This window comes from Salvia splendens, chromosome 16 (genome assembly GCF_004379255.2).
Source record: "Salvia splendens isolate huo1 chromosome 16, SspV2, whole genome shotgun sequence".
Lineage (NCBI taxonomy): Eukaryota > Viridiplantae > Streptophyta > Magnoliopsida > Lamiales > Lamiaceae > Salvia > Salvia splendens.
Window position 1 is genome coordinate 10562099 of NC_056047.1, and position 17163 is coordinate 10579261.

A 17163-nucleotide genomic window follows, 5' to 3' on the forward strand; every position below is an offset into this window, starting at 1 on the left:
GGATGTGGAATCCTCAAATAAATAAATCTAATCTAATCTTAACCAACTAAGCAAAATATATTGTAAAGATATTAATTACTAATATATGGAGATATGGAAGATATGTCTCATATCATATCTCTTTGTCAATCGACATAGAGGAGCACAATATAATCTAGAGTGTGGACATTTCATAGTTCATTTTAACTTTTTTTTGCTAAGATTGGTCGAGGTTAAAGAGCCACTCTCACTATACACGATAAACAATTTTTTTTAATAAGTATAACGTCAGAAAATGGACCGGACCATGAGAATTTACAGTGCGATCCAGTCCTGACGTGCTATTGGAGAGGGCAGAAGAGGCATGGGCGGTCTCGCGGTTGCGCTGCAGCCCGCTAAACCGCACTAGATTTCAAATTGGATAACATCCATAACTTTGCCCATTCGAGTAAAAATTGAAAATGCACAATGGGGTATAATTTTTTTGTTATAACTTTATAAGCTACTAGTGGCTACCTCCATGTAATCTACAATGGCGTAGGCGCCTAGTTTGTGTACTTTGCCGTACAAACGACACATTGCAATATTTCACGATAAACTTTTCCATAAGTGGGAGGAGTTGGATCACAATCTTAAAAAAAAGGGAGTGAACTCTATCGTAAAAATCACTATAAAGTTACTTTCTGTGAAAAAATGAATTCCCATTTTAAAAAAAGTATGTGGATTTTGCAATCGCATTTTGGCTATAAATTCTGTGATGTGAATCAAGAACAATGGGAATCTTTTAAAGTTGGGGGTATCATTTGGTTGTTGATGGAACATATTTGTTGGTGAAACTTTTCATTTAAAACATTTCTTTTATATTTGTTCTTATTTCCATCTAAAGATGAAAGCAAATCAACAAATTAATGAAACATATCTAAGTCGAGGCAATAGTTAAATTATTTTCCAAGTACTGATATAGCAATTGCCTTATAAGGCGCCTTATCTTAACAATATTTATACTATTTACAAAAGAAAAACCAACTCATGGTCCACCATCAGCCATCTTAACCCACTATAATACATACATTTTTCACTAACCAAAAATTTATCTCAAGTATTTTATTAAAACTCATGTTATCCCAAATGTTACACACTCTTGGCGTTATAAATTATTCGTAAAAAGACTTGTAAGGACAGCTATTTTAGTTGTCGATCAACATTAATCACCTCAACAAACCTGAAATTTTCTTTGTTAAGGAACAAACTTGCAATTGTCTTGCCACTGTTGAATGAAACACAATTTATCTTCAACTTGCAGCAATAATCAATCAACATCTAGATAATTCAGCTCAGTAAATTCAAAAAACATAATGGAAAGTATGCAATGATAAGAGTTCATAAGTAGGCTCTTTTGATAATTTACAATTATATAAGTGCAAGACATTGACAAACGTTATTAAGGGTGAGCCATAATAGCAGAAAGTAGTTTGATGTAGTATTAATGTAATAAGGAAAATCACAATTTGGATTGTCTTGCAATTTTAAACCATTCAGTATGGAAAGAACCTGGCATATCAGTCCTCTCATAAGTGTGAGCACCAAAGTAGTCCCTTTGAGCTTGCACCAAGTTAGCCGGCAGCCTTTCCCTCCTATACGTGTCGAAGTAGGCAAGACTCGAAGACATACCGGGAGTGCTGAAACCGGAGTTGATAGCAAGGGTGACGACTCTCCTCCAAGCGGATTGCCTATCAATGATCTCCTTTGCAAACTCCGGGTCCACAAGCAGGTTAGCAAGATCCGGATTTCTATCATAAGCCTTCTTGATATGGTCTAAAAACATAGCGCGTATGATGCAGCCGCCCTTCCAGATCCTAGCAAGTTCGCCAAGTTCCAATCCCCATCCCTTTTCAATGCTCTTAGCACGGATCAGATTCATTCCTTGGGCGTAACTACAGATTTTTTAGGCGTACAGTGCTTGCCTCACGTCATCAATCAGCTTTTGCTTATCTACTGCTTGGTCAGAGAGGTTGTCGCTGACCCCGATAGATTTGAAAGCAATGGCAGCTTGAACCCTTTCTTCCTTTAGTCCACTGAGAAATCTTGAATCTAAAGATGAAGCTATGGTTGGAGCTGCAATGGAGAGCTCAGCAGCTTGCTGAACTGTCCATTTTCCGGTACCCTTCATTCCTGTTTTGTCGAGGACTTTGTCCACTAGATATCCGTTTCCCTTATCATCCTTTATGCCAAAGATATCAGCGGAGATCTCAATCAAGAAGCTAAGGAGCTCACCCTTATTCCACTCTGAAAACACTTGGTGCAACTCATCGTTAGAGAGCTTCCCGACAGATTTCAGAACGTTGTAGGCCTCTGCAATCAGCTGCATATCACCGTATTCAATCCCATTATGAACCTTCTTGACGAAGTTTCCCGAGCCTCCTTTTCCTATGTATGTGACACACGGGCCACTATCAGGGACTTGAGCAGCCACTTTGAGAAGAATATCTTCGATATACTTGTACGCTTCAAAAGAACCACCAGGCATGAGCGAAGGTCCACGACGAGCACCCTCTTCTCCACCGGAGACTCCCATCCCAAGATACAACATGTGAAAGTGTGTCCATGCAAACTACTGGTTTGATCGAGTGGTGGAGCCTCTGCAGCTCAAAGAAGAGATCAAGAAATGAAGCTCGGTTTTGAGCTAGCTCGGCTAGAAAGGAGTTCGGCTAGAAAGGAGTTCGGTAAGCTCGGCTAGAAAGGAGTTCGGTAAGCTCGGCTTACCGAGCTGGAACTAGCCTGGAACTAGCCGAGAAGAAGAAGGCAGAAGAAGGAAGCTCGGCTTTGAGCTGGAACTAGCCGAGAAGGAAGAGTTCGGTTTTGAGCCGAGTAGCGGTTATAACTAACTTTGGGAAATAGAGTTAGTTGGATTTTATTTCTTGATTGCATCTTGTATAAATAGCTCGATAGAGCTCAGTAGTGAAGTAGCAGAATTACACCATATACACACACACTCAGAGAGATTAATTCTCAAGATAGCGAGCGGTTGTGAGCGGTAGAGTGTGAGTGTGAGTTCGTTGTAATTGTAAAGAGTTCATCAATAAGATTCCGGTCATCTTCTCCGTGGACGTAGGTGGTTCATCACCGAACCACGTTATATCGTTTGCGTGCTTTATTTTCTCGATTACGTGTGTGAGATCAGCGACATCGCAACCCAACAGGTGGCGCCGTCTGTGGGAATTTCCCAAAGGAGTTCTTGATTGCTTTCTGGGATAGTTAGGGTCCAAGAATTCCGGTACTTGAGCTGATCTTGGCGATTGCCCACCGTCTGTTTGAGAAATGTCTACAGCTAAGTTTGAGGTGGAGAAGTTCACCGGGAAAAATGACTTTGGACTGTGGAGGTTGAAGATAAAGGCCATCTTGATGCAGCAGGGCCTATGGAATATCTTGAAGAATGAAGTCGATGCCGAGAAAGAAGCGGAGGTCGATGAAAAAGAGAAAGGAAAGCTTCAGGATATGCAGTATAGAGCCTACAGCACCCTAATCTTGAATTTGTCAGATAGGGTTCTGAGGGAAGTCTCCAAAGAGGAGACAGCTGCGGGAGTATGGACAAAACTTGAGTCATTGTACATGACCAAGTCCATTACAAATCGTTTACACCTGAAGCAGAAGCTCCTTGCATTCAGATTCTCAGATGCGAGAGGAATTACAGAGCAACTTGAAGAATTTGGTAAGTGTGTAGATGATTTGGAAAATATCGATGAAATGATCAAGGATGAAGATAAAGCCTTGATGCTGCTGAATTCGCTTCCTAAGAGTTTTGAACACTTCAAGGATGCGGTGTTACTTGGAAGAGAGTCCAAGGTTACATATGAAGAAATTCATTCTGCTCTGAAAATGAAGGAATCGCATAAGAATGATTATTCCACTTCTACTAGACAAAATGATCCAGTGGCTGAGAGTCTTTTCTTGAAGAAGGGTCAGAACAAGAAAGTTTTCAACAAGAAGAAACAAAACAAAGAAAAGGCTGAGGGAGAAAGGGAGACTAGAAGCTGCTACTATTGCAGAAAGCCGGGTCACTTGAAGAAGGCATGTTTTGCTTGGAAAAGGAAGCAAGAACAAGCGATCAATGCAGGTTCAAATACTGCAGATCTTGCTCAGGAAGTAGAGGCCAATGAGGCCTTGAATATACTCTCAGGGGCAAGAATTGAAGAATCTTGGATCATGGACTCGGGTTGCTCCTTTCATATATGCTCCCACAGATCCTGGTTTCAAAAGTTGACAGCACACACAGGATCAGTAATGTTGGGGAATGATCAGACATGTGATGTTAGAGGGATTGGAGAAATCAAGCTGAAGGTGAGTGATGGTAGTGTAAAAACTCTCACAGAAGTGAGGTTCATACCTCAGATCAAGAGAAACTTGATTTCTTTAGGGCTGCTGGAGTCCAAGGGCTACAGGTTTGAGTCCAGTAACGGAGTGCTCAGGGTGACAAAGGGTCCCAGAATAGTCATGGAGGCCAAAAGAAAGAATACCCTGTATTACTTGGTGGGTGAAACCGTGATCAATGCAGCAAATGTTACTCAGTCAGAGAGCCTGGATCTGTGGCATGCTAGACTTGGGCATGTGGGGGAAAAGGGCATCAAGGAGCTTGCTAAGCTGGGTGTAATGAGGCTGGGGACATCAGAGAGGCTCAACAAATGTGAGTCTTGTATTCTTGGAAAGGCAAAAAGGCTACCATTCTCTGGTGGAAAGCACACTACAACAGCTCCCTTTGTATATGCTCACAGTGACTTATGGGGGCCTTCTCCAGCAGAATCCATAGGTGGAGGTAAGTATTTCATATCTATTATAGATGACTATTCAAGAAAGGTATGAGTTTACATCCTCAAAGAGAAGTCTCAAGCATTTGAGAGGTTTAGAGAATGGCATACTAGATATGAAAATGAGAGGGGGTCAGTGCTGAAGTACTTAAGAACTGATAATGGGATGGAGTTCTTATCTACTGAGTTTGATAGCTTCTGTAAAATGAAAGGGATAAGAAGGCATAGGACCGTGCCAAGGAACCCTCAACAGAACGGGCTGGCAGAGAGGATGAACAGGACGTTGCTGGAAAGAGTGAGATGCATGTTGTTCTACTCTGGAATGCCAAAGAAATTTTGGGCAGAGGCTGTTTCAACTGCAGCTGATCTGATTAACAAATGCCCCTCTTCATCAATTTCTAATGAGACTCCTGATCAGAGATGGTATGGAACTTTGGGAGACTACTCAGGCTTGAAGATTTTTGGGTGTGCGGCTTATGCACATATCAAGCAGAATAAGTTGGAACCAAGAGCAAGAAAATGTGTGATGTTGGGATACCAAGATGGAGTGAAGGGGTATAGGTTATGGAATATGGATGAAGGGGGTCAGAATATCATTGTGAGTAGAGATGTAGTGTTCGATGAAGGAGAAATGCCATTCAAGAAAAGTAGAGCACCCCCTGGTGGTGACAGTAGCTCTAGCATACAAGAGTTTGAGTTTGATGGGAAATCTGCTTGGTCTGATGCTGATGAGGATGTTGAAATCTCTGAACACCAAGAAGAAGGTGGAGCTTCCAGTTCTCAGTCAGATGAAAACACAAGAGGTGGAGATCCATCAAATCAAGGAAACAGAAGAAATCCAAGGAGGAATGCAGGCTTGCCCAGCAGGTTTTCAGATTATGATATGAGCTTCTTTGCTCTTTGTGTAGCAGAGGTGCTCATGTTCTCAGAGCCTTCAACCTATGAAGAAGCCATAAATTGCAAGGAAAGTCAGAAGTCCCAAAGCGGCTACATATTCATTTTGTTTGGTACAGCCATTAGTTGGAAGTCGAATCTACAACCGGTGGTCGCATTGTCCACAACTGAGGCAGAATATATTGCACTAACAGAGGCCGCAAAGGAGGGAAAATGGCTACAAGGAATCTTACAAGATCTGGGGATAGAGCTGGGAGCAGTAATGATTAATTGTGACAGCAATTCAGCCATATGCTTAGCCAAGCACCAAATGTTCCATGAGAGATCTAAACATATCGATGTAAGGAGGCACTTCATCAGAGACGAAATTCAGAGTGGGAAGATCAATGTGGTGAAGGTTCCCACTGAAGAAAATGCCTCAGACATGTTGACCAAGTCACTGCCAACTTTGAAGTTCAAGCATTGCTTGAAGTTGGTGGAAATTGTGGAATGTTGAAGTATGGAACAGGATTGAGAAGGGAATCTAGATATTGATGGAGTTTTGCAAGGACAAGGTGGAGATTTGTGAAAGTGTGTCCATGCAAACTACTGGTTTGATCGAGTGGTGGAGCCTCTGCAGCTCAAAGAAGAGATCAAGAAATGAAGCTCGGTTTTGAGCTAGCTCGGCTAGAAAGGAGTTCGGCTAGAAAGGAGTTCGGTAAGCTCGGCTAGAAAGGAGTTCGGTAAGCTCGGCTTACCGAGCTGGAACTAGCCTGGAACTAGCCGAGAAGAAGAAGGCAGAAGAAGGAAGCTCGGCTTTGAGCTGGAACTAGCCGAGAAGGAAGAGTTCGGTTTTGAGCCGAGAAGGCTGTTCGGTTTTGAGCCGAGTAGCGGTTATAACTAACTTTGGGAAATAGAGTTAGTTGGATTTTATTTCTTGATTGCATCTTGTATAAATAGCTCGATAGAGCTCAGTAGTGAAGTAGCAGAATTACACCATATACACACACACTCAGAGAGATTAATTCTCAAGATAGCGAGCGGTTGTGAGCGGTAGAGTGTGAGTGTGAGTTCGTTGTAATTGTAAAGAGTTCATCAATAAGATTCCGGTCATCTTCTCCGTGGACGTAGGTGGTTCATCACCGAACCACGTTATATCGTTTGCGTGCTTTATTTTCTCGATTACGTGTGTGAGATCAGCGACATCGCAACCCAACACAACAGGCCCAATTCTGCCACCTGCTTCTCTCTCCTTTCAGTGTTCTCATACCACCATATATGATGCAGTCACCTTTTTCCATGTAAACAGAAAGGGCTTTTATAGTTTGATCAACTGGCACACCTGCCTTGACAAGCATGATGATCACAAGGGGTTTTTGGATTGACTGCACGAAGGAGGCAGGATCATGAAAACCATAAACAAGGAGGTTTCCTTCCTGTTTAGCTCGTTCAACGGTTTCATCAACTTTTGAAGTCGTGCGATTATAAACAGAAATGGGGAATCCTTTATCTGCAATGTTGAGGTCAAGGTTTTGACCCATCACAGCCATACCAGCAAGGCCAATTCTTGTTGGTGTATGCATTTTCTCTCCTGTTTGAATACAAATAAAGATGCCACAGCTTATTTTTACTTGGGAAATCATACTAGGATTAGGTTAGCAGATCTTCTCAGAGCAAAGCAGAACACTAAGTAAGATCTTTATGGTGTAATTATTTAATCAAACTTTGAAACATTTAATCAGTTTACAGACCCTAAAAGACCTGAATTAGAGAATTCAACTAAGAAGCAGTTTACTATGTATAGCTGCATCATATCAGTTTACAATCTCTTGTGTATAGCAGCTTCAGAAATCAGGTAAAGAGAATAAATGTAACGAAAATGTTGAAACAACTGAATTCATTCCTCCAAACCAAAGCAATATGAATAAACATGATTTTTCTGAAAGAATAAAAAAAAGCATCCTTTTAAAAAATCCGATTTAAAAACAACGCTTTTTTTTCTAAACTGATCGGAAATGCTGCACTATGATTACTAGAAAAGGAGTAAGCACTATAGTGTAGGATAGTAACAGTTATATTTAAATTCAAACTGAAACCCCATATTCCAATTAAAGATAAATTCACAGCAGAATCAAACAAGATAAATATTGATAGCTTCGAAGTTAAAGAAAACAAATGTAAACTTTCCATTTCGAATATCAACTGACTTTACACAGTCGATAAGCTAAAAGAAGCATTAGCTGAGCAGAAAACAGTCGAGAAATGAAAGAATCAAATTATATGATCCAACTGTAAAAAACCAGTGTTGGCGAGATTTACCTCTCTTGAATCTGAAACTATATCCCAAAAACTCCAAAACTGGGAACTCAGAAAAAATTAATTTGCAGCCTCGTTTCTCTAAGTTATGATAGCCAAATTTCGAGATTAGAGGCAAAGAATCCAAAGATGGTGAAATTATGAGGCAGCAATAATAGGTGCACGTGCACCTAACTCAATCGGCCGAGACGAGTTGATAGTTTTGGGCTAAATTACAGACTGGGCTTTCCACTCTAGGTTTTTGGGATGGGCTAGTAATCTAGGCCTAGTCATAATATGATGGTAGGGGCCTTAAATTTATTTCTTCAATCAAAATATTTAGCATTTCACCTACCAATTGACAATTGAGACACTAAAATATTGTTCTTAATACTACTTAGGATTCAAGTTTAATGGGTTATGTCATATAATTGGATATTGCTCTAATTTATGTATTTATTATTATTCAAATTTCATTGTAATGTATTCAAGTCTTGATATATTAACTTTTTTGACTCAACAATTATGATAAAATCCTTGCAACAATTTACAACCACTGCAAAAACAAAAGGTGTTTTGCAAGCACCAAAATGCAAATAGCAATGCAAATATCATGCACATCAATAAACAATCTAACCCAAATTGTTTTTAACATTTTCATTTTTAGAATAATATAATAACCTTATCCAAATATAGTTTTAAATATATTTCCCTTGTTTGTTAGATAATCTATATACAATATGAATCATATAAATCGAATACTAATACTGAAAAGACAACACCTGCAATGAAGGCAATGCAAAATGCGAAAAAAAATAATAAAAAAAATGCATGTCGATGTCCGGACATTCATCCATCTTACCACTTTCTTGGCCAAATAATTTAATTATACACAATAATTTCATTTCATTCATTTACTTTATTATATGAAATCAATCAATCAATAAATTGTGATTTCATTAATTTTGTACTATTCCTTATTTCAACTAAGCATAAAATATCCAATATTTGTCATTATTTTTCAAGGTTAATTAATTTCTTACTTTGATTGCACTCCGCTCCCAGTATCTCCTAAATTGGCAGGTCTATTTATATGAAAAATTGCACCTTTTGAGTTTAATTTGTCGTTGCCAATGGAGTCCTTTTTATGTGCTTTTTTAGGCAGACCTGCCATCGTTTTTTATATAATTATTTCCCTCCATGTTTGATCAATTATCTTAATTAAAGCAAAGTTTGAAATGGACATGAATAATAAATCCGTGGTCCCTATACTTCTGAATGCACTATTCCAAAAGGGACCAATAATTAACACCGGCAGGTTTTGACAGTTTATGGCCTCATAATTCTCACTTCAAAATTTATTTTATTCAATTCTATATAAGGTTGTTCGGCTTAAAAAATTATATCTTGGAATTAATTTTAGATGGATAATCGTATTATAATTAGTCATATTCATCTCTCTTCAACTAAATTTATTCCATAACTTAATCATAGATGAATTATTATATATTAATAATTAGTAATGAAAACCGAACGTATCTATGTATACTAGCTAAATACTAATAAAGGCCAATTTGAGATTGTCATTATAGATAGTAAAAATTAAAAAGTACTCCCTCTGTCCCGCTTTAGAAGTCCCGGTTGATCAATTTCGGGCATTCCGCTTTAGGAGTCCCGGTTAGGATAAACTAATAAAAAATGTCTTCAAAGTAAGTAAAAAAGTGTTCAAGGTGGGTCCCAACATTCACTACAATATTTATTTATTACACACTCAAGCACTTTCTTAAAATATTTGTCCGACTCAACCGGAACTCCTAAAACTGGACGGGGGATGGAGTAAAAGACAGTCACTAACTTAATTTGTATGAATTGTATCCAGTATTTTTTTCAGAAATTCCGACAAAAGTGTTCAAAGTGGGTCCCAACATTCACTACAATATTTATTTATTACACACTAAAGCACTTTCTTAAAATATTTATCCGACTCAACCGGAACTCCTAAACTGGACGGGGGAGGGAGTAAAAGACAGTCACCAGCTTAATTTGTATGAATTGTATCCAGTATTTTTTTCAGAAATTCCGACAAAATTGTTCTTAGAACAAATACATTGAATCATGCTACGTGGTATCTATATGGGAGGGTGTACTAAATCAAAGTTGACCAAAATTTAAACGAAGTTAATTGGTGGATGATATTTGATTTCCAAAATATATACTCTCATTTCAAACAAACGTAAATTTATAAAGTAATGTGACGCAGTACGAAATTGAAAAGAAGCACTCAGAAACACCTGAACAGTACATTGTTTGTACGGTGACGTCTTATTGGTAAACACTCCTTGGCCTCAACATTCCAAAATAAAGAATAAAGTTATGAAAAGTTGATGCAATAATATATTTAGTGGTTTTTCTTTAAAAATAACACTTGCTTCTTATGGGCCACTATCTCCCCACCCCACCAACACTCCCATTTCCCTTGTTTTAATTCAATACTAATACTAATAATATTTTCCCTCTAATTACTAACAACTATGTGCGTAATTAGTAAACATCAATTGCTCGCAATAGCTATGTTGCATTATTTAAAAAAGTCAAGATTACATGAGTAGTAATACAAAAGTAATTAGTCAATGAAGCAAATTAGTGGAAGGAGTGAGGGAGTGGTTGGAAGAGTCGTCATTGTGTAGATGAGCACTGTTGCACGAGAGCTCATCAAGATCACTAAAAATGGAGTATGAATTGTCAACTTGAACATCCATGAGCTTTTTTTGAAGATCCTTGGTTTCCTCCTTGAGCCTGGCATTCTCTTCCACGACTCTATCGTGGCTCTCGGCCATGTCGTTGAGTTTCTGGATGAGGTTGTGGTTGTCGGTGCGGAGGCGGAGGACCTGCGACCACAGCTCGTCGAGGTGCCTCTGCTTGCGCATCCTCGACCTCCGGGCGGACTCCCGGTTGGATAGCATCCTCCTCTGCTTGCGCTCGTCGTGGAGGCTCAGCTCGGCCTCGTCGGAGGTGGAGTTGTTGCTGATGCATGGGGTGAGCTCTTGGAGCTGGTGGAGTATGGAGAGGTCCAGGGGTGGTGAGGTGAAGGTGGTTGGGAAGATGGAGGGGTGGGAAGAGGTGAATTGTTGGGGGATCATGGTTTTTGAGTTAGGTTTGAAGACAATTGCATGAGGAGTGAATGGATTCTTGTATGTGTATATATAGGGTGGTTTGGTTTGGTTTGGTTTGGTTTGGTTTGGTGTTGTGGATGGAATTTATTTTAGATTTGACATTACTTGTAGAATATTATATTCCAGTTACTTCCATGGAATTTATTTGTGTCTGCATGATTTTTGTGTTATTATAAATTGAAATGTAGTTTTAGATCTTTTCATAATTTAGATCACAATAGATGTCTTTCTAGACTTTTTGTTAGTTAAAGTCATTAAATTATTAGGAGTGTGTATTCAGTTGTTGATGCTCAAGTAGTGTCAACGGTGGTGTAAAAATTTAGTGGTTCAGACATATTGTCATGTGGTGTGTCTAGTCAATTATTATTGTAGAAAAAGAGAGAGAAAGGAAAAGAATATTTCTGAATTGTGATTGACCTGACACAACATATGACACAATATGTTCGAACCATTGAATTTTATTCTATGTGGATATATGTTCTGATTAGTTTCATAACGGTGGAAAATGTGTCCTTATATAATGGACTCGGACTGTGCTTAAGGTTAATATCATAATTAATGGAATGCTATCTCAATGTGTCACTACAAAAGAAAACACACCAAAATTTGTGTCACATCAATATGTTTAATTTCATCATGTGTCATATCACTTGTAATGTTACGTTGCTACCGTTTGAATCTGAATCTAAAACTCCCCCAAGAAAAAATAACCCCCTTTTCTTTAGAATCACACACATGCACACTCTAGCCTCTCTTAGTCAATTAAGTGGTCCGATTGAAAGAAAAATGTCTCACTAATTAATTGAGCAACATTTTGTTATTATATGGTTTTTGAATCATTTGGGGCTTATAATTGTAGAGTCTTTCCATTGAATTGTTTTATAAATGGTGATTAAAGTTTTTGTAATGGATGCAATTATTTAAGGTATACAATCTCACAAAAAATTATTGAACTCTCCGGTCATAGAGTTGATGCTGGTCAATCGTAAAGGAAAATCATTTTCTAAGTACATGAAAGTTAGATGTCAATTTTTATATAGTAATTTGATGACTCAAAGGGCACTAAACTTTATATGGATAAAAAGGACTAGCTAGAATTATAATTTGTGTATGGTCCGCTTCGCTTGCGTCTCATACCTAAATTAATGCTCCAATAATTTCGACTCATTAATGCATTCGAACTTTGGAAGTAAGGCGAAAAAGTGAAGACCTCAGAAAAAGAAGAAACAACCATAATCTACAATATACATTTTTCCAAATTTGAATGCGCATGTATATCCGGAATTTTGTTTCATTATGTAAAAGGTCGACTAATGTTACAAATTAGAAATTAAATTATTGTATCATGTGTTATGGGATTCTTGAAAAATCCAGTAAGGGCATTTCGGACTTTTGGGCATGTCAAAGGGCCTCAATCAAAGCTGTCTCTACTTTGTTCATGCTTCCACTTATTTATGTTTTTTTCTTGGCTGTCCCTTTGTGGGATATTAACGTTGGATGAATTATTTACTATTTACGCAAATGCATAGATTTTATCGATTATAGTTATAAGAATATTTGAAATATTTATCAATTAAAGGTGAATATGTAGCTGACTTCAATTATTCTAAGCAATTGAAAATCAAATGTGCAGTAGAAGCAGAAATCCCATCAATCAAGCTAGAATTATACTCTTTCATACTGTTTAGTCAGGCATGAAGAATATATTTGATGCTTCATAACACACGTTCAGATAAATAACTATACATAATATGCTTTCAAGATAACATGTGCAGTGAGTTGGTCCGAATCATATGTTAGTATTTATAATAAATTGTGTCACACACGATAGTAATATGTATAGTTATTTTTAGGAGGATGAAATATTGTAATGGTGTGGACAGAATATCCTAAACTGGGTAAAAAAGTCTTTGTTAATGTCTTTTCCTTGATGGAGGCGGTCGGAAGCAGAATATAGAGAGAAGGGTTATGTCTTGGGACTTTCTTCATCATTTTCAATCAGGATAAGCAACAAATTAGGAATGAAAAAGGAATCAGATCTACCTTGTTTTGTCACTTAAAATTACCCTTTTATATAGTTTTTATATAAGGGTTGTAAAATGTCGAGAATATTGAAGTACAATAAATAAATAAATAAATATATAAATGGACTTATGTTTCCAATTGTTACTTCACAATTCTTGGGATCGGAAAATGTAAAGCTGCTGCTATCCATTCGACGGCGGCCACTTTAGCTATGAATATTATTTTAAAAAAGCTATGAATATTATTTTTTTAAAAAGCTATGAATATGATAAATGAGATGAGATTGTAAGATAAAAAGAAAAATGCTGAAGCAGCTGTATCAAAAAAGACTGCCCAAATCCTAGAATAGTGTTGTAATATTCTATTACCACTGATTTCTATAAAAATAGTTATTTAATGAGTTTTCAGTTTTAGGTGATTCCCCACTATGAAACATTTTCTTAATATATGCATCTCCAAAAGATGAGATTAGAATTGGGATCGGACAAGTTCCATGATCATATCAATACCAATACTTATGTAACAAGAATGTTACTACTACTAATCTTTGACTATTCCCCCACCATATATGTTATCATTTTCGACAGTAACAAGATTTGTACTTTTTATATATATACAGAATACAAAAGCTAGCAGAATATTGATCAATATAGATAGATAAGTTTGATTGAAACTATACAAATTAATTTTACTCACTCATGTTCGGTTAGATGTGCCATGCATATCACTATTAGTCACCTTTCTTTAATACTCGTACTATAATTATCACTTGTTATAGTCGGAATAATTGTTAAAGTTTTCAACACATGAGTCTTAATGTTGCTTGATTCACTACTCTATACATTCGTGATAATCAAAAAATAAGACACTATTTTTTAATTCGCCTTTGGTCCTTTGCCATATGGTTAAACAATTAATCCCATGATGAAACTTAGAATTTTTTGTAGCATATCATATATGTGGTTTGTCTCCACTTTCTCCCCCACTATGATAGTCCCACCTTTTTTGAATATTTTAAAATAAAATCAATTCTCTGCTGAGGTAATCACTTTTTGATTGGTTCAAATTAGGATAAGCCTTCACTAATTCTGAAACTGAAACACAATTCATCGATAATCCGTATTAACCAAGTAATTATTCTCCAATGATTTGACATTTATTCTTTATTTCGTTGTCAAATTGCTATTTATTAATTTCCTTTAGTGTGTCTGATTTTGTAAAGGTGATCACACTGCTTTTTTTCCCCACAGGAATAATATAAAAGCAAATCTAAACCCCATTTCAGTCTTTCTTAAGTATGTTCTCCTCTTAATCCACTGTCATTGTGGATAATAAAATATACTACTAGTTAACTTAAACTAATAAAATAATAGACTTTAATCACTTGCTCATTCCTCAACGTTGATTTTATATCCTCCACCTAAACGCCACTTAAACACGATACTAATATTCCATGCGGGAAAAATAATGAGCCACAAGCTTAACTTGAGTTGATTATTATTAATTATTATAGTAATATTAATGGATACTGGCTAAATCTCTATACCAATTATGATTTGACACAATTTTGTAGAGTAAAATACGCGTCTAGCGTTAATTACCCTACGCATCAATATCACGGGTTAATTTTATTAAGTGCTAAGAGAGAAGAATTTATATTTTATAATCGGTTTATATATTAATTATACTCCTAATTAACGGAGATTGCTATAGTACTGTGCATGCAAATCAAATACAAGCATTTAGGTGACATGAGAAACAACATGCTTAATTACAGCCACAAATCTTCTACCTACCTTCACTTTCCTCCAATTTCTATTTTTTTTCTTTATCTAATCATAACTACTTTTGAAAAGAAGAGAATAACCACACTATACAATATACATTCATACTCAACATTTTTCATTATATATGTATTAGGCCATTAGCAATGGGGCGCCCTATGGCGTGCCACGTCATCAGTTTTATCCTCCTACCCCCCACCTGCAATGGGGCGCCCTAAGGCGCGCCCTATATGTTATTAATTTAAATGTTATATTATTGTTTTGTTAATTAATGTAAATATTTTAAAAAATGTAATGCAAACTAAATTAAAAAACACAACGATTAACTAAAAACCGGCGAAGATTGCATTCATTAAACAAAAGTTACACGTTTTGAGTTGGCTAAAATCTACGCAATTCCCAACTTCCAGCGCAGCTCATCGATCAACCCCCGGAGATATTCGGCTTCGGCAGGGTCCGTACACTTCTTGAGCATTTTGTGCGTCTGCAACAACGTCCTCGCCATCGAGGTTGTTGCCAACTTCTCGTACGTGGCAGTCGACGGGTGCGGGGTCGGGAACGGGACCTCGATCGGCGATGGGTCGGTGGCGGTCGAGGATGATGTCGCCACCGCCTTCCCCTTGGCCTTCGCAGCCTTGACGCCTATGGGACGCAGGGAGGACATCGGTGTGCCGGAACTCTCAATGTCCTCGTACGGCCGGTTGAGGTCCACCGGACGAGTTCCGCTTTCACCGCTCGTATAACCACCAGCTTCGGTGTTCTTCGTCCTCTTTGACGCCCCGGTGTGCAGAATCCCGTCTTGGAACTTCTGCTTGTCCCTCAAGAGCGCCCAGATGGCCTCGTGCCTGAACTCGCCGTACAGGGACTGGTACGACAACAGCGCTTTGGAGCGCACGTCGCTCAAGCTCTCGCCGCTACCCTGGGCCCTCGCGCACTTCTCGTACTCCGACGAGAACAGGTTGATTTGCTTCTTCAACTGGTCCCAGTGCTTGCGTAGCTGCTCCCGTTGCCGCTTGTATGCGCTCGGCGGCTTCGCCGCATTGTAGCGCTCAGCGATGCGCTCCCAGTACGCCTGCTGCCTCTGATTGTTCGCGAATATCGGGTCCTCCGATATGTCTACCCAACACCTCGCCAATATGAGGGATTCATCCGGCTGGTAGTTCGTACGGCCGGGGGCGTACTCTTCACAATTTCCCGGAGGTGGCAACTTCTGCGCGCGGTGTCGGGCACACTTCTTTTTGGCGGGGGCAGAAGGGGCGGCGGCGGTGGCGGCCTCGGTGGCGGCGCGGCGGGAGGGGGCGACGGGGCGGTTTGGAGACGGCTCCATGTCATCCAAACCGTACGATTCCGTGCTGAATTCGGGATCGTACTGCGTGTTGTCGTCGAACGGTCGATATTCATCCGGTTCTGTACCCGGCCAACGAGCCTCCCCAAACATCGGACTCTTGGGACTTGAATCCATTTCGTAGTAATAATAAAAATTCGAGTTTCGAGAGTGAAATCGTGAAGTGAAACGTTAGAAATGAAGGTGGGGTAGGGGTATTTATACAAAAAATCGAAAACGCGTGCCATTGTCCGCGACCATCGTCCGCCGATCCCGCAATGGGACGCCCGATGGCGCGGACGATGGCCTATCGTCCGCGTCATCGTCCGCCGATCCCACAATGGCGCGGACGATGGCGAGGACGATAGGCCATCGTCCGCGACATAGGGCGCGCCCTATGGATCGGCCGCGAACGAAGGGGACGGACGATGGCGGACACCCACAATAGGGGCATCGTCCGCGCCCGAGGAGGATGGACGCCATAGGGTGCCCCATTGCGGGTGCTCTTAATAGACATATTTGAACCTACAAATAAAAATGACAAAATTAAATTAAAGAATAAAACCAATTGGTCATGTTTGATTGTCAGGATTCTGTATGAGAAAGTAATCTAATTCATTAAATTTTAAATTCATGTGTTTGTTTCGATTTTTAATTGAACTGAGAAAGTAATCAAAATCCCGAGAACAAGGAAAGTTAGTACAAATTAAATTAAAGAATAAAACCAATTGGTCATGTTTGGTTGTCAGGATTCTGTATGAGAAAGTAATCCAATTCCTTAAATTTTAAATTCATGTGTTTGTTTTGATTTTTAATTGAACTATGAAAGTAATTAAAAATCCTGAGAACAAGGAAAGTTAGTACAACTTTTCAGAATTTTGAATTTTACCTTTTCTTAGGTATTCTTT

At 38.7% G+C, this 17163-nt stretch overlaps 1 protein-coding gene and 1 pseudogene across 1 annotated transcript; both read right to left on the reverse strand.

Annotated features, from left to right (window-relative positions):
- Nucleotides 1-1354: 1354 nt before the first annotated feature.
- On the reverse strand, nucleotides 1355-7937 carry LOC121771735 (annotated as a pseudogene).
- A 2567-nt stretch (nucleotides 7938-10504) lies between these two features.
- Nucleotides 10505-11103, reverse strand: LOC121771075 (basic leucine zipper 43-like). Its single transcript, XM_042167862.1, has one exon. It carries the CDS (start codon nucleotides 11087-11089, stop codon nucleotides 10577-10579), a length of 513 nt encoding a protein of 170 aa, XP_042023796.1. The 5' UTR covers nucleotides 11090-11103; the 3' UTR covers nucleotides 10505-10576.
- Nucleotides 11104-17163: the final 6060 nt, after the last annotated feature.

Coding starts and splice junctions, on each gene's coding strand:
- LOC121771075 (XM_042167862.1), bottom strand. CDS start 11,089: ATGATCCCCCAACAATTCACCTCTTCCCACCCCTCCATCTTCCCAACC.